The sequence below is a fragment of the Epinephelus moara genome, chromosome 18, assembly GCF_006386435.1.
Source record: "Epinephelus moara isolate mb chromosome 18, YSFRI_EMoa_1.0, whole genome shotgun sequence".
Taxonomy (NCBI): Eukaryota; Metazoa; Chordata; class Actinopteri; order Perciformes; family Serranidae; genus Epinephelus; species Epinephelus moara.
In genome coordinates this window covers 23,738,533-23,755,537 of record NC_065523.1, presented here as the reverse complement: position 1 = coordinate 23,755,537, position 17,005 = coordinate 23,738,533, and the positions used below count along the sequence as shown (strand labels likewise).

The window sequence follows — 17,005 nt, the reverse complement described above, 5'->3', positions numbered from 1 at the left end:
TTGCGTGGTAAGTGTGGTCCATTCGCAAACTTTATAACTAAAAAAACTTTTCACTACTCTCTATCGACGAACTACTGACACTCTCTGCTGTTTCCCCCTCCTTCTTCCTTCCTTCCGCTGTCTTCGTTGGTTCGTTTATACACGCGAAACGCGTTCTCTGGCTGGCTGGATTGTCCGCTCGGTCTGCCGTACATACATGGCGGCGCAAGATGGCGACCTCTCTAAAGCAAGGCCCTTGCTACATATATATATATATGTAAAAGCATAATTATAAGGCTACGAAAACCAAATGAATTTTATTTTATAGCGATTATACACTTGTATAAACATATTAATGGGTAGAATATTCAGATTCAGATTCAGATTGACAATAACCCATGCCAAATATTACACACTGGCCATATGTGGAATCTTCTGCAGGAGGACACTCTTTGGTTCGGCCGTTTCAAAGCACTGATGCAGGATTTTTGCACACAATCTTTTACATGCCAATGTCACAGTGTATCTTAGCTGGTCTTTAGAATCATGTGTAGTTGCCCTTTTTGTTCTTGTGAAACAGTTGCTTTCTAGTATACATGATCATACTTTGTGGCTTTTCTTTGTAGTCATGTTACTTTGCGTTTTATATTGCTTGTTTTAGAGCTGCACATTTTTATTCTGTGTTTTTGCTCTATGTTGTCTGTCTGTAACTTATATTGCTGCCTGTCTTGGCCAGGACACTCTTGAAAAAGAGATTTTTAATTTCAAGAGGTTTTTCTGGTTGGATAAAGGTTAAATAAAAATCAATAAAAATTAGCTTATAAGTGACATGTATGATATGGAAGATATGAAATATATGTATGAGGTCATTTGTGTCACTAACATAGCCAAATTCAAAGGATCTATATACAAAATGGTGGCTTATCTTTCATGTTTATGTTAGAAATATACATTGGAAGATGTATTGTTATATGAGTGTTTTTAAACTCAATTCAACATCAGCCCTAATAATTCACTGTCATTGGACATCTGTGGTGAACTACATGCATTAACAGTGGATGGTAAAAGTACATTTAAATTCTATTAATAGAAAAGTCCAACAAAACTAAGTTTCATACAGAAGTGCAATTTGTTTTTTGACATTGTGAGACATGTAGGTTGTGCAAATATTATTTATTATTATGAATTGTTGTTGCCTTAGTTTTCTTAATTGTGCTCCTCTGGTTAAATTGACTGTGTATTCACATGAAGTGTTTTCCCACAGAACACCGCAACCACAGACGGGCTCTGGTGAGTCAGAGTGTGCAGATGATGATGCTACAGGTAATTTATAAAATAGTGGTTTGTCAGATATAATGTACATTCATAAATAGATAAAAAAGATGTTGCTACATGTTAAAAATATTTTCTTTTTAAAAAAGGGTATAAAACATCACGTTATATATGAAAAAAATAAATTGTTCACTGTAGCATTTTTTGTAAACACAGCTAATTTGAGAGAGATGGGAGCAGTCATGTGCAAATGTTATGACTGCGCCCGCTGTTAATAATCACACCTCTCTTTCATTCTTGTCATCAAGGAGATCATGATCTAAAGAGACTAATGGTTCATTGATTTAATGAAACTGTAACCACACATTTGCGCGCTCCTATCTTTAGACACAGTTACCTCACCAGGGGAGAGAGGAGATATGGAACTGCTTGAGCGAGCCCTGGAGAAAGCCCTTCAGGTCCGCACTGGCACCGGATCCTCTAAAAAAGACTCAAACAAGCAATCTGCACATCAAAAGGAACCTAGCACTACAGCTGTCACATCCAAAGAGGGAATGCAGACATCTGTGGCTTGTAAAGGAAATCTGACAACCACTAGATTAACTTCCAGATCTGCCAGTGTTGACAGAAAAGAGCACAAAAAGTCAGGTAAGTGAGCATCCTCCACACTCAATCTTCAGTGAGCTTCAATTGTGGACATTACAAAACAACAATTATAGAAATACACCACCCCCCAAATGACCACTTGTATATCAATTACACACCCAGTTACGTTGGGGTCATGGAGAAAACTGCTGGCCTTGATCTGTGGTGCACCTGTGGTGTTTTAAAGGGTTAGTTCGGGTTTAGCAAAGTCACACAGTAATGCAAACTACTTCTTTGTTCACTGTGGAAGCATTCACGAATTCAACGTAACAATGGGCTGAGTAATTGATACACAAATGGTAATTTGGGGGGTGTAGTATTCCTTTAATGGAAACATAATCCAGGACTGTCCCGTCTCTTCAGCTGGGATTGCACATCACCAGGCAGCAAGGAAGTCAAAGCAGGCTGTCTCAGCATCTGGCTCTCTTGATCGGGGTCAGTTACACAACTCAGCTCTCCACTCCAAAAACAAGATTGTTAGAAACAATGTGCTGAGTGGAAATGATTGGGGTAAAGCTGCAGCTATACCCACTCCGTCAGACACCACAGTGCCTGTTTCACATAGAGAATCTGGAGCTCAAAGTTTACTTCGAGAGGACGGGTATGTTTTTACATTACTAGACCATGATATAAAGCACCATTTGTCAGTCACAGTCAGAAAGGGGTTAACATTTGTTTTCTGTTTGCCTTTGCTCCATGGCAGGAAAGCTTCTGATCCAACAGCGAAATGGAAATCCCTAAGGAGCAAGCAGAACAGGTGGTCAATATTACTCTGTTAATATTGTGAACATTTTACAGCTGATTCCACAGATTGTGTGCGGGGCACTTAGTTTCCCTCTCTATATTATCTTTAGGTTATGGGACAAAGTCGTTGCCCTACAAAGGAAACCTGCGCCTGGGAGGAGTCACTTCATGGAGAGAATGACAGCTACGGTATCCTTCCTTTTCTAGTGAAGCCTGTCAAAATGGGCTGGGAAGCCTCAGACATGTTTTCCATGTTGCGTAATGTTGAGATTGGAAATGTACTCTAGTGTTACAGTTAGTTAAAGGTCCTGTATCACGCTCATTTTCAGGTTCATACCTGTATTTTGGGTTTTTACTAGAATTGGTTTACGTATTTTAATGTTCAAAAAGCACATAATTTTTCTCATACTGTCTGCCTGAAAATACCTGTATTCACCCTTTGTCTAAAACGCTTCATTTTGGCGCCTATTTTTTAAGCCCCCCCTCCCAGAAAGCCAAGTTTACTCTGATTGGTCAGTCTCTGTGCCAACATTGCAGCTGAGGGAATGACTGTAATGGCACTGTAGTGGCACTTTCTATCTTAAAAGACTGTTTCACTAGAACTGCATTGCTTGGCAACAGCTTGGGTCTGTGTTTACTTAATGTCAGCTGATGTCATTCACAATCTCTGCAAAGCATGGCAACAAGAAATGCAAAAGGACACATTTGGAATGAGTATGTCTTAAGTTTGAAACTGTCGATATCATCCTAAGACCTTAGCTTCTGTTTAGTGCACATTTTAAATGTCTCCGAGCTATCTGGGGTCAGTACGACCTGATGAGTATAAAAAAATAAGTGTTGTCCTTGAAGAGGAAGTAGTTTTTTAGAAAATATGATGTCCTCATATGGGGATGATGGGTTTATTTTTAATATTTACTAGTATGTAATAAAACGATACGATATTAAAGTCCCAATGCCCCAATAATCATTAATAAACAAGTTTAACCATAATATGTGATCAGGTGTTTGGACCCTGTCCACTTTCGTGCCGGGATCATCTGTAGAATGACTTGAGTCAGCTACTGCTGTGACTCGACACTGGGGAGCATGCTGTGAATTCAGATCTAGAAGGGAGACGTCCTGTGATGGATCTTTAGAGTTCATTACGATCTGAATAAGACCAGTGTGTGGAACCTGTGTCCGGCGGGACGGTAAGACTCTGAGTGAAGGACTCAAGAGCAAATAGTGGGCGCGCATTGGGTGTATTATTAAGGGAGACGTCCTATACACTCATTAAAAAACAGACCCGACCAACCAAATTCAAGATGGTTCAGAGCCAGGGACAAGAGATCCTAGCTGAAATCTCTGACAGAGCCGGTTTTTGAAATTAAACTTAAATGTTGTCTAAGAGCACTTTTTGGTGGCAAGGATTAGCAGGAGTGATATAGGCCATCAGGGCCTGGACCCTTGGCCGTATAGCTTAGGCAGCTATACAAATGTTCTAACGATAATGACTGTGTATGCAGTGCTCTTAAATGCAATGTATTGAGCCTGTTTTTATTTTATGTTACTGTATTTTATTACCACTATCATTCTCAATTTCTATTTCCCTTTTTAATTGACTGTTTTTATTGTTTTAAATTGTGTCTTGTTGCTTTTAATGTCTCTGTAAAGCACTTTGAATTACCTTGTGTTGAATTGTGCTATACAAATAAACTTGCCTTGCCTTGCCTTGCCTTGGCAGAGATGGCTGCCATCTTGTTTTTACATAGATTAGTGTATTGGCAGAGATGGCTGCCATCTTGTTTTTACATAGATTAGTGTATTGTGGTCTTACTACCACTAGATGGCACTGAAAAGTGTCCACGAACAAGGACAACAGACTGAAGTTTAAGGTACAGCAGACACAGGATGTGATGTCCTCACATAAGGATACAGGGTCTAGTGTAGTGTCTAGAATATAGTGTAGTTGTGACATCACAACTTCACGGAGATCCTGATGACTCATATAATATTGAGTGTTTTGATACTTTGACAGTATTTATATAGCACCTTTGCCTGCTTTATATTAAAAAAAGACATGGAAATCTGAGGCAACCTGTAGCTGAACAGGTAGAACGGTGACCCATGTAGGCTGAGCCCTTTGCATCACCCTGGATTCGATTCCCTTTCCCTTTACTTCATATCATCCCCATTCTCTCTCACACTTTCCTGTCTCCAGCTGTTCTATAATAAAGGCCAAAGGCCAAAAATAAATCTGACTTTTTACTCTATTGCACCTTTAAAGTTCCCAGTGATGGAAATTAGCAGAGTATGTTTCTGCATTAATTTGATTCACTCTCTTTCATTCCCCCTGCGCAGCCTGATACCTGGTGTGTTGTCCTTGACCCTGTCTCTCTGACACCTCCAGTTCCCCAAGGATTGGCCATGTGGTTGCCCAGATCACACCAGGGCTCTGGTTGACAGACTCACTCAACAAGGGCATGACCTCACCCAGCACTGCCAGACAAAGGAGCTTCTGGCCAAACAGACGCCAGAAGCAGCCGCAGAGCCAGGTAAAAAAGGCTGAGCAGATTACACATACAAGGGTACAAAATTAGGAGTGGAGTAATGAGGAGGGATGAAGGCGATTGATGACACAAGTGTGTGTGTGTGTGTGAAAATGATAATTTGGGAGGAAACTGCACAGGGAGTTGGCAGGAAGTGACTTTTGAGAGCTATTCAGACTCATCAGGAACGAGCCTGTGCCAGTCACATTCAGGACCCTAAAAAGAGCAGTTGAGATAATTAACAATTGCACTTACTACAATCGTGAGACTAATCAACACAGTGCAATTAAACCAAACAGCTCCACAATCCTCTGTAATAATGTTGCTGATAAAATTCTGCATTTTTGTTATTGTGTATTTCTAAACAGGTCGTATGACAAATAAATATGACTCATCTCTGACACTTGAAAGGTTGCCAGTGACAGCAGCACAGCTCCAGACCTTTGCACACCAAGCAAAACAAGGTAGGAAATAATCTTGTTTCACCACAACATAAACCACCGTTTCAAACCACATGTTCCTTCTTTTAAAAACTACATGTCAACCTGACTGTGGTTATATCAAGCTGGTCATGAGCAGAACAAAATTCATCAATAAAAATGATTTATTCCACAGCACAGACTTGCATAATTAAGAGGACACTGGTAGAGAAATCACGAGCCTATGTTTGAGTTATCATCTCTGGGTATCAGGGTATCTCTTACTCACTACCTACAGTATGTGACATGGTAGAATTTCCATTACCTCCAACGATACTGTCATAATGAAGCTGACTGCCCAGGGATTTTCCATTCACACCACTCAAATGACTGTATCACCTTCAGGGAGCGAGTTTTGTTTATGTTTACCAGTTATAGCTCCAGTGCAGCACAAGTATGTTGCTAAAGCCAGTGTGAGAGAGAAGTTTCCAGTCATTTCTAACTCCCTGCTTAGCCCACACACATCCACGTGTTGATGTGAGCACATGCATCCAACGTGGCATCTCACATCCAGCAAGTATTTTATTTCAGGGGGTTTTATTTTCAAGAGAGGGATTAATCGTTTATTGCGTTTTAACAGCGTTTGAGATATGATTGTGATGAATGCAGTGCGCTAACGAGCTAATGCAGCTTCTCCATCTTGGCGTATGGAAAATGAAAACAGAGCCGCAGTGAAACCTCAGTGCCAGATCACTACTTTCCTTGGCCCCCGACAGATCCACCACCCCCCACCCTGTGACGGTGGGGTTTTAAAAGCTGTCTATCCTGACGTGGCTAGGCAATGGCCTAGCTATTTAAAGCTGAGGCAGCAGAGCAGAAAAACGTTTTAGGGTACGGTTGCTCACGCTCACGCTCTAAAAATAACCGTATTTTCCGTCAGAGTGGGAAGCATGGGATCGATGGAGGCCAGAGGGAGGTTGTCTTTGCCCCGCTGGGGCAAGTGGTGTGTGGGGAGATGGGATGATTGCACCCCTGCCCCTGACTATAACCTACACGACAGAGGCAGAGCTCAGAGAACTGGAAACGCTGAGGATGAGGGTAGCACTGCTGCAACAGGAGATTCACTTAGAGCAGGTAAGCGTTAGGCACTTTGAGACAGTCTATGTGTTCTGTTGAGTTACTACCTCATAATTATATGCTAACAGTCTCTTCTTCTTTATGACAGGCTCTGTTGGACACTGTGTCCCCTCAGCTTTCGTCTATAGCACCGGGGCCTGGATGTCCCAACCTCAGTGTGCTGAGAGACATCTACTCCCTGCTGGGTGAAGGAGGGCAGCGTTTCCCTGCCATAGTCCTGGACTCTGAGCCTGACTGACTACAGAGCATATTACACTTAGTTACCAGTTTATTAAATACTCTGTCCACCTCCTTTTTACACACATAAGAGGAAGAGAATATTACCTTTCAGTATCTCAGTATAAGGCAATCCCCCTCTGACACTGTCAATAAAACTAGAACATAAGGCTCACAAACATAAAATGAATAGACCCTTTTCACAGCAGACATTTTGACCTGTCATAGCATGAAAAGCACAGGCCTTATTAGTGTCACTAATGATGGCTCTGCTCTTTTCAAGAGTGCCAGTGAATGTGACAGCGAGCCGGCATGCACAATACCAGGACCCTGAAATCAAAGCGGCTAAATAGAATTAACCTCATTATGTACACCTGTGCTTTTCCTACTGTGACATGTCAAAATGTCCTCTGTTAAAAAAAAAAAAAAGAAAGGCCTATTGCAAGACCATTATGTTGGTTGCTTTAGGCTGTACCTAATTAAGTGGTAACTCAGTGTTGTTCTTTAATCGAGGATCAAGGTGATTATTGTGAAGAATTCATGTTTGTGTGTGTGTGTGTGTGTGTGTGTGTGTGTGTTGTGACTGTATTTATTCAGTGTCTGATCCCATACAGTAACGCATGAATGAAAAAAAGGAAATTATGTGGTTGTTTCTCATTTTTCTTGAATAAGGAAACATTTAGTTTAGATTTAGAACTTTGTTTTTTCAGTTTAGTTCATCTTTTTTTTTTTTTTTTTTTGGGTGAAATAATGTGACGGGAAAAGAGATATATAGAAAATAAATAGACAAACAATATGTAAAGCAGTCCAGCAGCAGAGAATAGAAGAAGACTATTAACGTTAGAGTGACAATGAATATATGATATAATAACACTATCAACATAATAGTATAATACTTAAGTAATACAATACTGATTAACATTGCGTTCATACAGTAATGAGGAGTGAGGCCATCTATTAAAAATATTGACATACATTTACTTCATGACATCAAGTTGTGGCAAATATTTTTTACAGTCTGGATATTTCTAACTCCAGTTGGTCCAGTTCAGTGCTATTTTTATGTTTAAATTACATGTTGATTTAGTTGGCTGTTATGTAACTGCACTACATAACATTTAATATCCAGAATGAGGTGTCATGGGAAAAACTTAACCCAAGGTCAGTAATGGAGCTCTTTCTCCACACTGAGTGTAACCAGCAGGTGGCACTCATCTTACAGAGGAAGTGACCATAGAACACACCAGCAGGTGCCTAATGTTAATGCTTTTAGTTATTACTGTTGCATCAGAGGCAATCAGTAAATTGCCAGTTGAGTTGAATCCGTGACCTAGAATTAAGGCTGGTTTTTATGAGTAATTTTTTAAAGTTGCTAATCAGTGTGCTGCAAGACTGTCAGCCTGCTGGTGCGTGGATTTAAGTGATTTAAAGGAACAATGGAGGCGCTTCGTCCTATTTTAATCCCGTTTTCCATCGAAAGCAGCAGGGATGCCGTGACTTCAAACTCATCCTCCATGTGTTCCAATTTCTTCTTACTGTCTGGCAAATCAGGGTTTCTGAAGAGCTCGCAGTGTGAGTGTGTTTGTTAGTCATGAGACAGACCTGCAACCTTTCCAGTGTGTTTCGCTTCAGTGCAAACCTCCTAGTACTCCACCATAATGCTTCTCCATATGATGCGTTAGAGCTCCATGCTGGGCTTTTATAAATCTGGCGTGCTTTGAATGATATATAACACACGTTGGGCCGATAGTATGTCTCTGCGATGTGAGATAATTGGTGGTTTTGCCCGCCACAAATGCTATGTGAGGGTGTATGTGAGATACAGAAGGGCTTGGAGAGGCCTAAAGGGCTCGTGCCCACAGATGACGTGTGAATGGCAAGGGCTGTGCCAGACTGGGCGACAGGTGGCGCTGGGTTCACACAGCAGGACGTGGGTGTTTGAGCCCTGCTGCACCAGCCCTCGCACAAACGGAGGGACGCGCACACTCAAAGCCGGCTGAGTCACAAAGATGCCTGGGGGCCTGGCTCTCTGCATGCTGCAAGCTGGAAATGGCATGTTTCCCTGAGGAAGGGAATAACAAGATTCTAAAAGGGAGAGGACTATTTCAGCTTCACATTGTAACCTGTGTGTAAAACAGCAGGAGAACGATGACCGGGGCTCCTGGTTTGAGTCAGAAATGCACTCACACATGTTCCCAAGATCTCCAGCACACCAGGAGTGTCTCACCACTCGTGGGCTGCAGCCAAGTTATCTGTACAAGACTGTGGAAATGTGCTGCGAGCTTCTTGTCCGCCCATACAGTCTTGGATCAGTGTGTGTGAAGGGAGCAAAGGAGGAGGCAGGGAAGCATCCTTGAGATCACGTCAACACCACAAACAGGTCCCACAGGGAGTGGCGCCTACGCAACTCAGCCTTCCTGTGACCTGCATACATCAGCTGCTGGCTGGCTCTGGCTGTCACCAGCAGAGCTCTTCCACTCCCACCAGCGTGGCCTGGCCCTGCCCAGGTTACCCATGTCTCACGCCTTTGTCCCGTTTTTCTCACGCTTCTTTTTGTCACATAAGGCAATTTTACTTTCCATGGAAGAAGCCTCATTTTCTTCCCATGTCTCACTGCTGTGCGCCACATCACGGAGCGAAGGACGGAGTTGAATAGGCTTTTCTTTGTCGTACACATTCCTTCCTACTTGTTCACTTTTTTCACTATCTGCACTTTTTTTTTAGCCTTATTCCGCTGCAGTGCTGGAGCCTTAGTAGAAATCCACAGAAACCGAACAGCGCTACCAAGAATCCACTTCTCTCCCTCAAATGCCCATTGAACATCTCTTTTCTTTCGCACCCCGCCCCTCACAAACACATTCCTCACTTCCCCTCTTTTACTCCTCTTGTGCTCATCTACAGCTCTGTTGCTGAGTGAGCTACAGCAGTGATTGTTAAGTCAGTGAGGTCATCAGTTAGGCTGCATTAGGGTTCATTATTTGATTTCCCCCACCATTCAGCCAGTCAAAGCCAGCTTCCTTCATCAAGTTTAGTTATTCTGTCCAGGCAGAGAAAACAAACTCAAGAGCAGCTGTCTTGTTCATACGGAGGCATTTATATGAGAATATTAGGTATCTCTGATAATGTGGGCATTGCGGCCATCAAAGAGCAAAAATGCTTTGACTGAATAGACACCTGTTGCTTAACAGAAGTCATGCCGGTGTTATACAAATGCAGATGTTTTTTAAACTCATGATTAAATCTTATATGTTGCTGAGTTGACCCTAACTCACATCTCTCTTCTTTAGACATTCAAGATATCATGGACTCTGGGTTTCTACCACAACGGTTCAAGAGATGAATTGTCAGACCTGTTGTGGGGTCAAATATTTTTTGGGGATAAAGCTTTCTTTATATTTAAGAGGCATGTTGTCTCATAAAACATGTGCATCCTTAAAGGAACAGTTTACCCCAAAATCCATATTTTTCCTCTTACCTGTAGTGCTATGTATCAGTCTAGATTGTTAAAGTGTAAATTGCCCAATTGGCCATAAAGATGTCTGCCTTCTCTTGAACAGAATGGAACCAGATGGGGCTCGACTTGTGGTGTTTAAAGTGCCAAGAAATACATTGTAAATCTCAACAGCAATGTCTCTTTCCAGAAATTATGACCCGGCTACTCAAGATAATCCACAGACCTTGTTGTGAGCAGTTTAATTTAGGAACTAATGTCCTTCTGCCAAACTCAACTACAGACCCTAGCACCGTACAGAAGGAAGCGTGCATCTACTCATGGACGAGAGGCTTGTGATTGTGACGGCATGAGATGTAAACATCAGTGGCGTCCGGCTTGGCTGAGCTGTAACGTTAGCTAGCTCAGTGACGCAATAGATGCACATACAGTAACACAGTTGACGGGTGTGGTAGAAGTAAAATAGCTCCTACGTGAAACTGCTCACAACAAGGTCTGTGGATTATCTTGAGTAACTGGGTCATGATTTCTGGAAAGAGACATTGCTGTTGAGTTTTTCAAGTATAATTTTTTTGGCACTTTGTGCAACACAAGCCGAGTGCCATCTAGTTCCATTCTGTTCAAGAGAAGGCAGACATCTCTACAGCCAATATCTCCAACAGTCAGCAACTCACACCAAAACTTTTTAGATTAACAAAAAGCACTATAGGAAAGAGGAAAAATGTCTTTTTGATATTGGGGTGAACTGCTCCTTTAAATACACTTGAAACCACTGTGTGCTTCCCTGAAAATTGTAGGTAATGGTACACATAAATTCCAAAGCCATTCAGCAACAAATTGACATAATCAATATTAACTTCACAGTTAATTTTCCAAATGCTTGTAAAGAAACAGATCAAATGTCCTCATAGTAAAATTAGTAATGCCTGAAGATAAAAAAATATCGACATTCAGCTGCGCACACACATTTGTCCTTTCCTAACGTAGCTTTTCGGACGACGGGGGAGTGAGATAAGCAAGTTTGTGAGAGCTGTCCGTATTGATTTTCTTCTCATGGAAGACAGAGATGCTGAGAGATTAACTATTAGGTTGCCTTCCATGCTGAAAGGACTGGCACTGGCAGTGTGTGTGGGTGGGAAAGCAGTGGGGGCTGTGTGCGTTTTTCATGAGTGCAGTTCCGTCACATGTGGACATGCTCATTAGTGTATTTACACTTACATTATGGAGGTATTGTATATTTGATGTCCTCCTGCGAATCATTGTATTCAGGTTTCTGCATGCACGTGAAAGGAAGATTATGTGGGTGGTCACAGGATTTATGTTTGATGTATGCACAAGAAGTGGTGCAATGGGAACACTATTACTGTATATATTGCCATATGGAGGTGACGTATGCTGTTGTGGTGCAGGGTGAAATGGACAAAGTAACTTTCTAATTTAAGATGAGGGATTCCCCTTTCTCCTCTGATTTCAAGTCAGCAGTAGGCCCCTGTATTCCACAGGGGAGGCTTCTATACTGCAGGAAAACAACAAAAAAAGACTGCAATTGAGAGGCAGTGATGGGGAGATGAAGAAAAGAGGGAGCAGTCAACTCTTCTCCCCTCCCCCTTCCTGTGCTTCATCAACCCCTATTCTCTCTGCTTCAATGTTTGACGTCACACAAAAAAAGACCAATCAGAGTGCATGGACTTCCCTGTTTTTCTTCCTTAGCTCCTCCCCTTCCCATGGTCCCTTATATATCCCCCGCCACTACACTCGGCAGAGTGTACAATGTGCTGCCAGAGAGCCAGCAGGCAGTGCACAGAGAAACGGCAAGAGAGGGAGGGAGAGAAGGGGAAAGTGTGAGTGGATTTCAGCGCTGACTTAGAAGCCTTCATCTGACACGCTCCAGTCATTCCTCCGGTCTCATCTAGACCTCCCTCTCCTCCCTCTTTCTTTCTCTGTCTGCCTTCCTTTATTTCCTTCTGTTTCTCCAGGCCAGAGCTGACTGCGAGCGTCATCCGTGAGGCCAGCGCTGCAGCCTGGTTTCAGGATCCGCCAGCCCACACCATCAGGATGGGCTGCACAACGGGCCACCTGGCTTGCCAAACCCAGCCCCAGACCAGCACGGGACAAGAGGGTCAGTCCCTGGAGGCTGGCGGTGCCAAAGTCCCTGAGGTGCTCTCCTCTCTTGAGCGTCTGTCCCAGGCCACTGGAGGCATGGAGAAGTCCTGGTACCGCTGCATCTTTCCCTTTGGAATCATCTCTTTGGTGATCGGTGTGGCAGGAACTGGGGTTACCTATACCTATAACGACTTGCCTCAGACTCAAGTGGTGTCAGTTGTGCTACTTGTCATGGGTCTTTTGCTGTTGCTGATGGCCACCGCCTGTTGGACTGTCCACAAGAAGAAGAGAAGGAAAAAGAAAGAGGGAGGCTCGTTCACCTCTGAGCAGTGTCCCCTGTGAAGCACATGGGGAAAACAGTGGTAGGAACTTGAAAGCAGAGACATACTCAGGGCTGGGAGCTCAAGAGTTGGCTAAAGAAGCCGCCACTTCACCTCCTCCCAGCGCTGAATCCCCTCTATTCTTTATCACAGAGTTTGGCTCAGCTCATGCCGGAGAGAACTTGAGTTGAGAAATCATAGAGTGTGGAAGGACAGATAGACAGGACACTGAGTATCTGTTTAGTCTGTAAAGTTTGGACCATTTTGGATTGGCAAGGAGGGATCACCAATGCCTCACACACTCTTTTATCATCTGACAGCAGGTGTCCAGTGTCAAAACAACCTCAGAGGAGACACACACAAATATGCATTGCACACTACATGCATATTTACACGCACGGACACACGGCCCCTCGCAGTCCTCACTCACATATGCACTGGCAGTCACAGCAGGAGCTTGCACAGACACCTAACACGCTATGCAGAGCTGCTGCTGGAGTCAACGCTGGCGTCACTAGGCACGTCAGTCACAGCATTCCTCCTGCCAGGACAGGTGACTCTCCAAGAGGCCAGAAGTGGGCCAAAGACGGCAACCCGATACCCAGCCGAAAGAGCAGCGCACCCGCGTCAGCGGCCAGCGTCATTCACTCGTCCTGTGACACCGCAGCAATGTGTTGAGGGCTTTTTTTACGCAATGGGAGAGTGGAACTTGAGTCCAGCAGGATCTTGCTGGCATCTGTGTGGACGATGAGCTGGAGAGGGCAGAGGACCTGCTGGGGAAGTGGAAGGTGTTTGTGTGTGCTCAAATTAAGATTCTAGTGAATCGAAAGACTGTTGGACTTCACTACTAAGGAACAACAGATTTGCACATATAGCCATGTCCACGCCAAGCAAGAGAAATTCCTAGAACAGCAACATACTCTGAAAGGCCTTTTGTAGCTTCAGCTTCACATTACAAAGGAGTGGGGCACTGACTTCTGACTGACTGATTGCCCTCCTGTCAATGTGCGAGCATTTACGCCCAGCCTAGTATCTTCGTGGGGCACCTCAACCCCACACAGGGCAGGCCAGGATTATTGAAGGACACTACCCGAGGGGACATGCCACTGCAGGGACACTTTGACTGATCCTGCTCCCCTAGGGCCCCTCCCTCTTGGTGCCTTGAGCAAGCACTCATGGAAAAAGGCTCTGTCGCATTCCCCTGTTTCCATCTGAACCCCTGAGAATTTCCCCCCTTGTTCTCTCTCTCTCTTTCTCTCTCTCCCCTCAACCATCCCATATGCCTTCCTCCATCCTACATCCTGTGTCTGACTTGATCCCTCTCATTTCCCAAATGTGACATAGCCCAGGAGGAAGTGTGTGCAGCCTTTTGATATTCAAATTAAGACACACACATACATTTAATTTTAAGCCTCATAGTCCACAGATATTTGTCTGTATCACTGTGTGCCAAAGAGAGTGCATTATTTTCTTTCTCACAGTGGAAAGAATATTGACTGAGAGTGAGTGACAAATCCCTTTGTCAGTCTGAAGATATGGTACAAGGCTGTTTCTCTAGTGAATACTGATTCATGTTTGTGCTCTAAGTGACTCTGGGGTTTCCCTTTCATGTACTTTTTCCTTTCTGAAAGAACGAGTGAATGTAGCTGCGCTCAGCTCCACATCTGTGAATAGGTGCTTTCTGTTGGTGTGTGGTCTCACGGGATGAGACGCACAATGGCATTTGATTCTTGTCTTAAATATTCTCATTTCTGTCACTGAATGTAACACTGGATGGCAAATGCAAATCACAGAAGTAGAAAGTACAACACGCAGAATGTACAGAAATTGAGTCTAGCCCGTTTGTCCCTATGTGGAGGACTGTGTTCGAGCACTCCTTTATCCTTGAGAACTGTCATTGATCTTTGTTGCATCGATTCTGGCTGTCAGATTAGTGACGCTTGTTGCCGAGTAAAATGTGTCTATGCATCCAGAGGTAGCAGTTAATAACACACAATGCCAAAGACCGACCTGGAGGCCATCTGCTTCAGTAGACATGCAATCGATCAGTCCTTTCTCAGTCAGTGTGCATTTAGATGTTCTGTTGCATACTGATTGTCTGCCAAACTCTGTTAGTTTAAACAGAGGGGAGGAGGGGGAAGTAAGGAGTTAACGGAGGAAGACAAAAGCAGAACCTGGGAAGTCATTCCTTTCACTTTAATGTGGGAGTGGGGAGCTGTCTGCAGTTAGATTAGGATCAGCCATCCTGAACAGAGCAGTATTATTCTTAGGGGATATGGTGCATCACTGGCGGCAGCAGCAGTGAACATGCCAAGTTAACCAGAGTGTAGTCAGTCTCTGAACCTAATCTACTGACAAAATAGGACTAACATAGATCAGTCTGTATTCGCAAGCACCTGCATACCGTGCGGCTACATCAGCCCTTAATCTCTTTCAAGTCAGAGGAAAAGCTCGTAAAGAGTATTTATGAATATGGTCTTTGTTAGCTCAGCGCAATGTAGGACATTGTGGCTGCATACAAGCTGTATTACAACAGTGCGTTGACACTACACATCGACGGCAGGTGACCAGAATCTGCTTGTTAGAGATGCGATGTGATTTCCCTTCTGCCTTCTGAAAAAAAAATTAAAGGGGAAAATCTACCTCTCTCTGCTGCGGGGGAAATACATCCCTCACCCGGCGGACAGCCATGCTGTTTGCCAATGCTGTTCGTCACTCCAGCGAGTGACACAAAATATTGTTTGTCTGTGTGCCCTCTAATATTTGGTGCTGTATATATGACAATTTTATATTTCTACTGTATATTTCTACTTACATGTACATTTTAATTGTTGTATTAAATAAATGTTATGTGAACACGTCGGTCTGTGAGGTTCTAGTTTGTAGTGTGAGGTGAAACACAAGTGTTAAATGTAACTTTGTGTTAAAGGGACAGTTCACCCCCAAATCAAAAACACATATTTTTCCTCTTAATTGTAGTGCTATTGATCAGTACAGATTGTTTTGGTGTGAGTTGCTGAGTGTTGGAGATATCGGCCGTAGAGATGTCTGTCTTCTCTCGAATATAATGGAACTAGATGGCACTCAACAGCAATGTCTCTGTTCCAGAAATCATGAGCTGGTTACTAAAGATAATCCCTGTCAACCGCATCACCGTGCAGAAGGAAACGTGCTCCCACTCATGGACAAGAAGCTCGTTCATGTGACAGCACAACATGTAAACTGTCACAGCCTGGCTCAAGGGAAGGTCAAAGAGGAGAGGACACATGTGACTTTTAACTTAGCATTTATATAATGGGATATAAGTTTAACCTATGCAATATAAATGTAAATCAGTTACATCAGTAGTGTTTAGCGTGTTGTTTGAGTGTATAGCTGAGGAGCTATATAAGCTGCTGGAGCTGAGCTGGGACGTTAGCTAGCTTAGTGCTAGGTGAGCTGGCAGTAGATGCACGTTTCCTTCTGCATAGTGATACTGTTGGTGGGTGTAGTTCTGTGAAAAGAAAAATAGTTCCTACATAAAACTGCTCACAATGAGGTGTGCGGATTATCTTGAAGAAACCGGCTCATGATTTCTGTAAAGAGACATCGCTGTTGAGTTTTTCAAATGTATGTTTTTTGGTGTCTTGAGCACCACGAGCCGAGTGCCATCTAGTTCCATTATATCCAAAAGAAGGCAGCCATCTCAACAGCTGGTATCTCCACCACATGGCAATGCACATCATAACAATATAGGTTGATAAACAGCACTACAGGCAAGAGGAAAAATCGATCTGGTAAAACTTATTGAGAGATGGGTAGTGGATTGTGAGGGTCAATGGACTAACACAGTGTTGATTCTATTTTAAACAGTGTGCACATTAATTGTAAATGTGTTAAACTCTTTACACAGAACATTAAAAAACATCTTTGGTTGACGAGACCACCTCTGCTTCCCCAGTACTTTAAATTTCTATGCTGTATATAGACACGTTGCCATGTGCTGCCCTGCCAGCTTGGATGACTTGGTCAGACACCCAGAGATATGTGTGATCCTTTGGTTGTTAGGAAAACAGACTGGCCAGCATGGAGCAGAAGGCATGACACCCCCTACTGGCAAAGTGATGAAACAGGCAATCTACCCTCACGGTGACAAACATATTCTGCGTGTTAATAACATACAGGCGCGCTCAGTTCACCAGGAGGTTATTT

General features: G+C 43.3%; 2 protein-coding genes across 2 annotated transcripts in view; both read left to right on the top strand.

Annotated features, from left to right (window-relative positions):
- Positions 1-7,680, top strand: part of LOC126405828 (tubulin epsilon and delta complex protein 2) — a 9,288-nt gene extending 1,608 nt beyond the window's left edge. The window contains exons 2-10 of the mRNA XM_050069786.1: positions 1,244-1,302; positions 1,639-1,899; positions 2,260-2,497; positions 2,600-2,653; positions 2,751-2,829; positions 5,030-5,174; positions 5,537-5,632; positions 6,528-6,721; positions 6,813-7,680. Of these exons, the coding sequence (XP_049925743.1) occupies positions 1,244-1,302; positions 1,639-1,899; positions 2,260-2,497; positions 2,600-2,653; positions 2,751-2,829; positions 5,030-5,174; positions 5,537-5,632; positions 6,528-6,721; positions 6,813-6,962 (1,276 nt within the window). The 3' untranslated portion in view covers positions 6,963-7,680. The remainder of the gene's footprint in view (positions 1-1,243; positions 1,303-1,638; positions 1,900-2,259; positions 2,498-2,599; positions 2,654-2,750; positions 2,830-5,029; positions 5,175-5,536; positions 5,633-6,527; positions 6,722-6,812) is intronic.
- Positions 7,681-11,006: 3,326 nt separating this feature from the next.
- On the top strand, positions 11,007-16,720 carry LOC126405829 (transmembrane protein 100). Its single transcript, XM_050069788.1, has 2 exons — positions 11,007-12,232; positions 12,368-16,720. The coding sequence occupies exons 1-2, from the start codon at positions 12,162-12,164 to the stop codon at positions 12,834-12,836; spliced, it is 540 nt and encodes a 179-aa protein (XP_049925745.1). The 5' UTR covers positions 11,007-12,161; the 3' UTR covers positions 12,837-16,720.
- Positions 16,721-17,005: the final 285 nt, after the last annotated feature.

Bases quoted from the DNA above. Each gene is read 5' to 3' on its own strand.
- LOC126405829 (XM_050069788.1), top strand. From the start codon at position 12,162: ATGTGCTGCCAGAGAGCCAGCAGGCAGTGCACAGAGAAACGGCAAGAG. The intron at 12,233-12,367 runs GTGAGTGGATTT...CTGTTTCTCCAG, and splicing joins GAGGGAGAGAAGGGGAAAGT to GCCAGAGCTGACTGCGAGCG.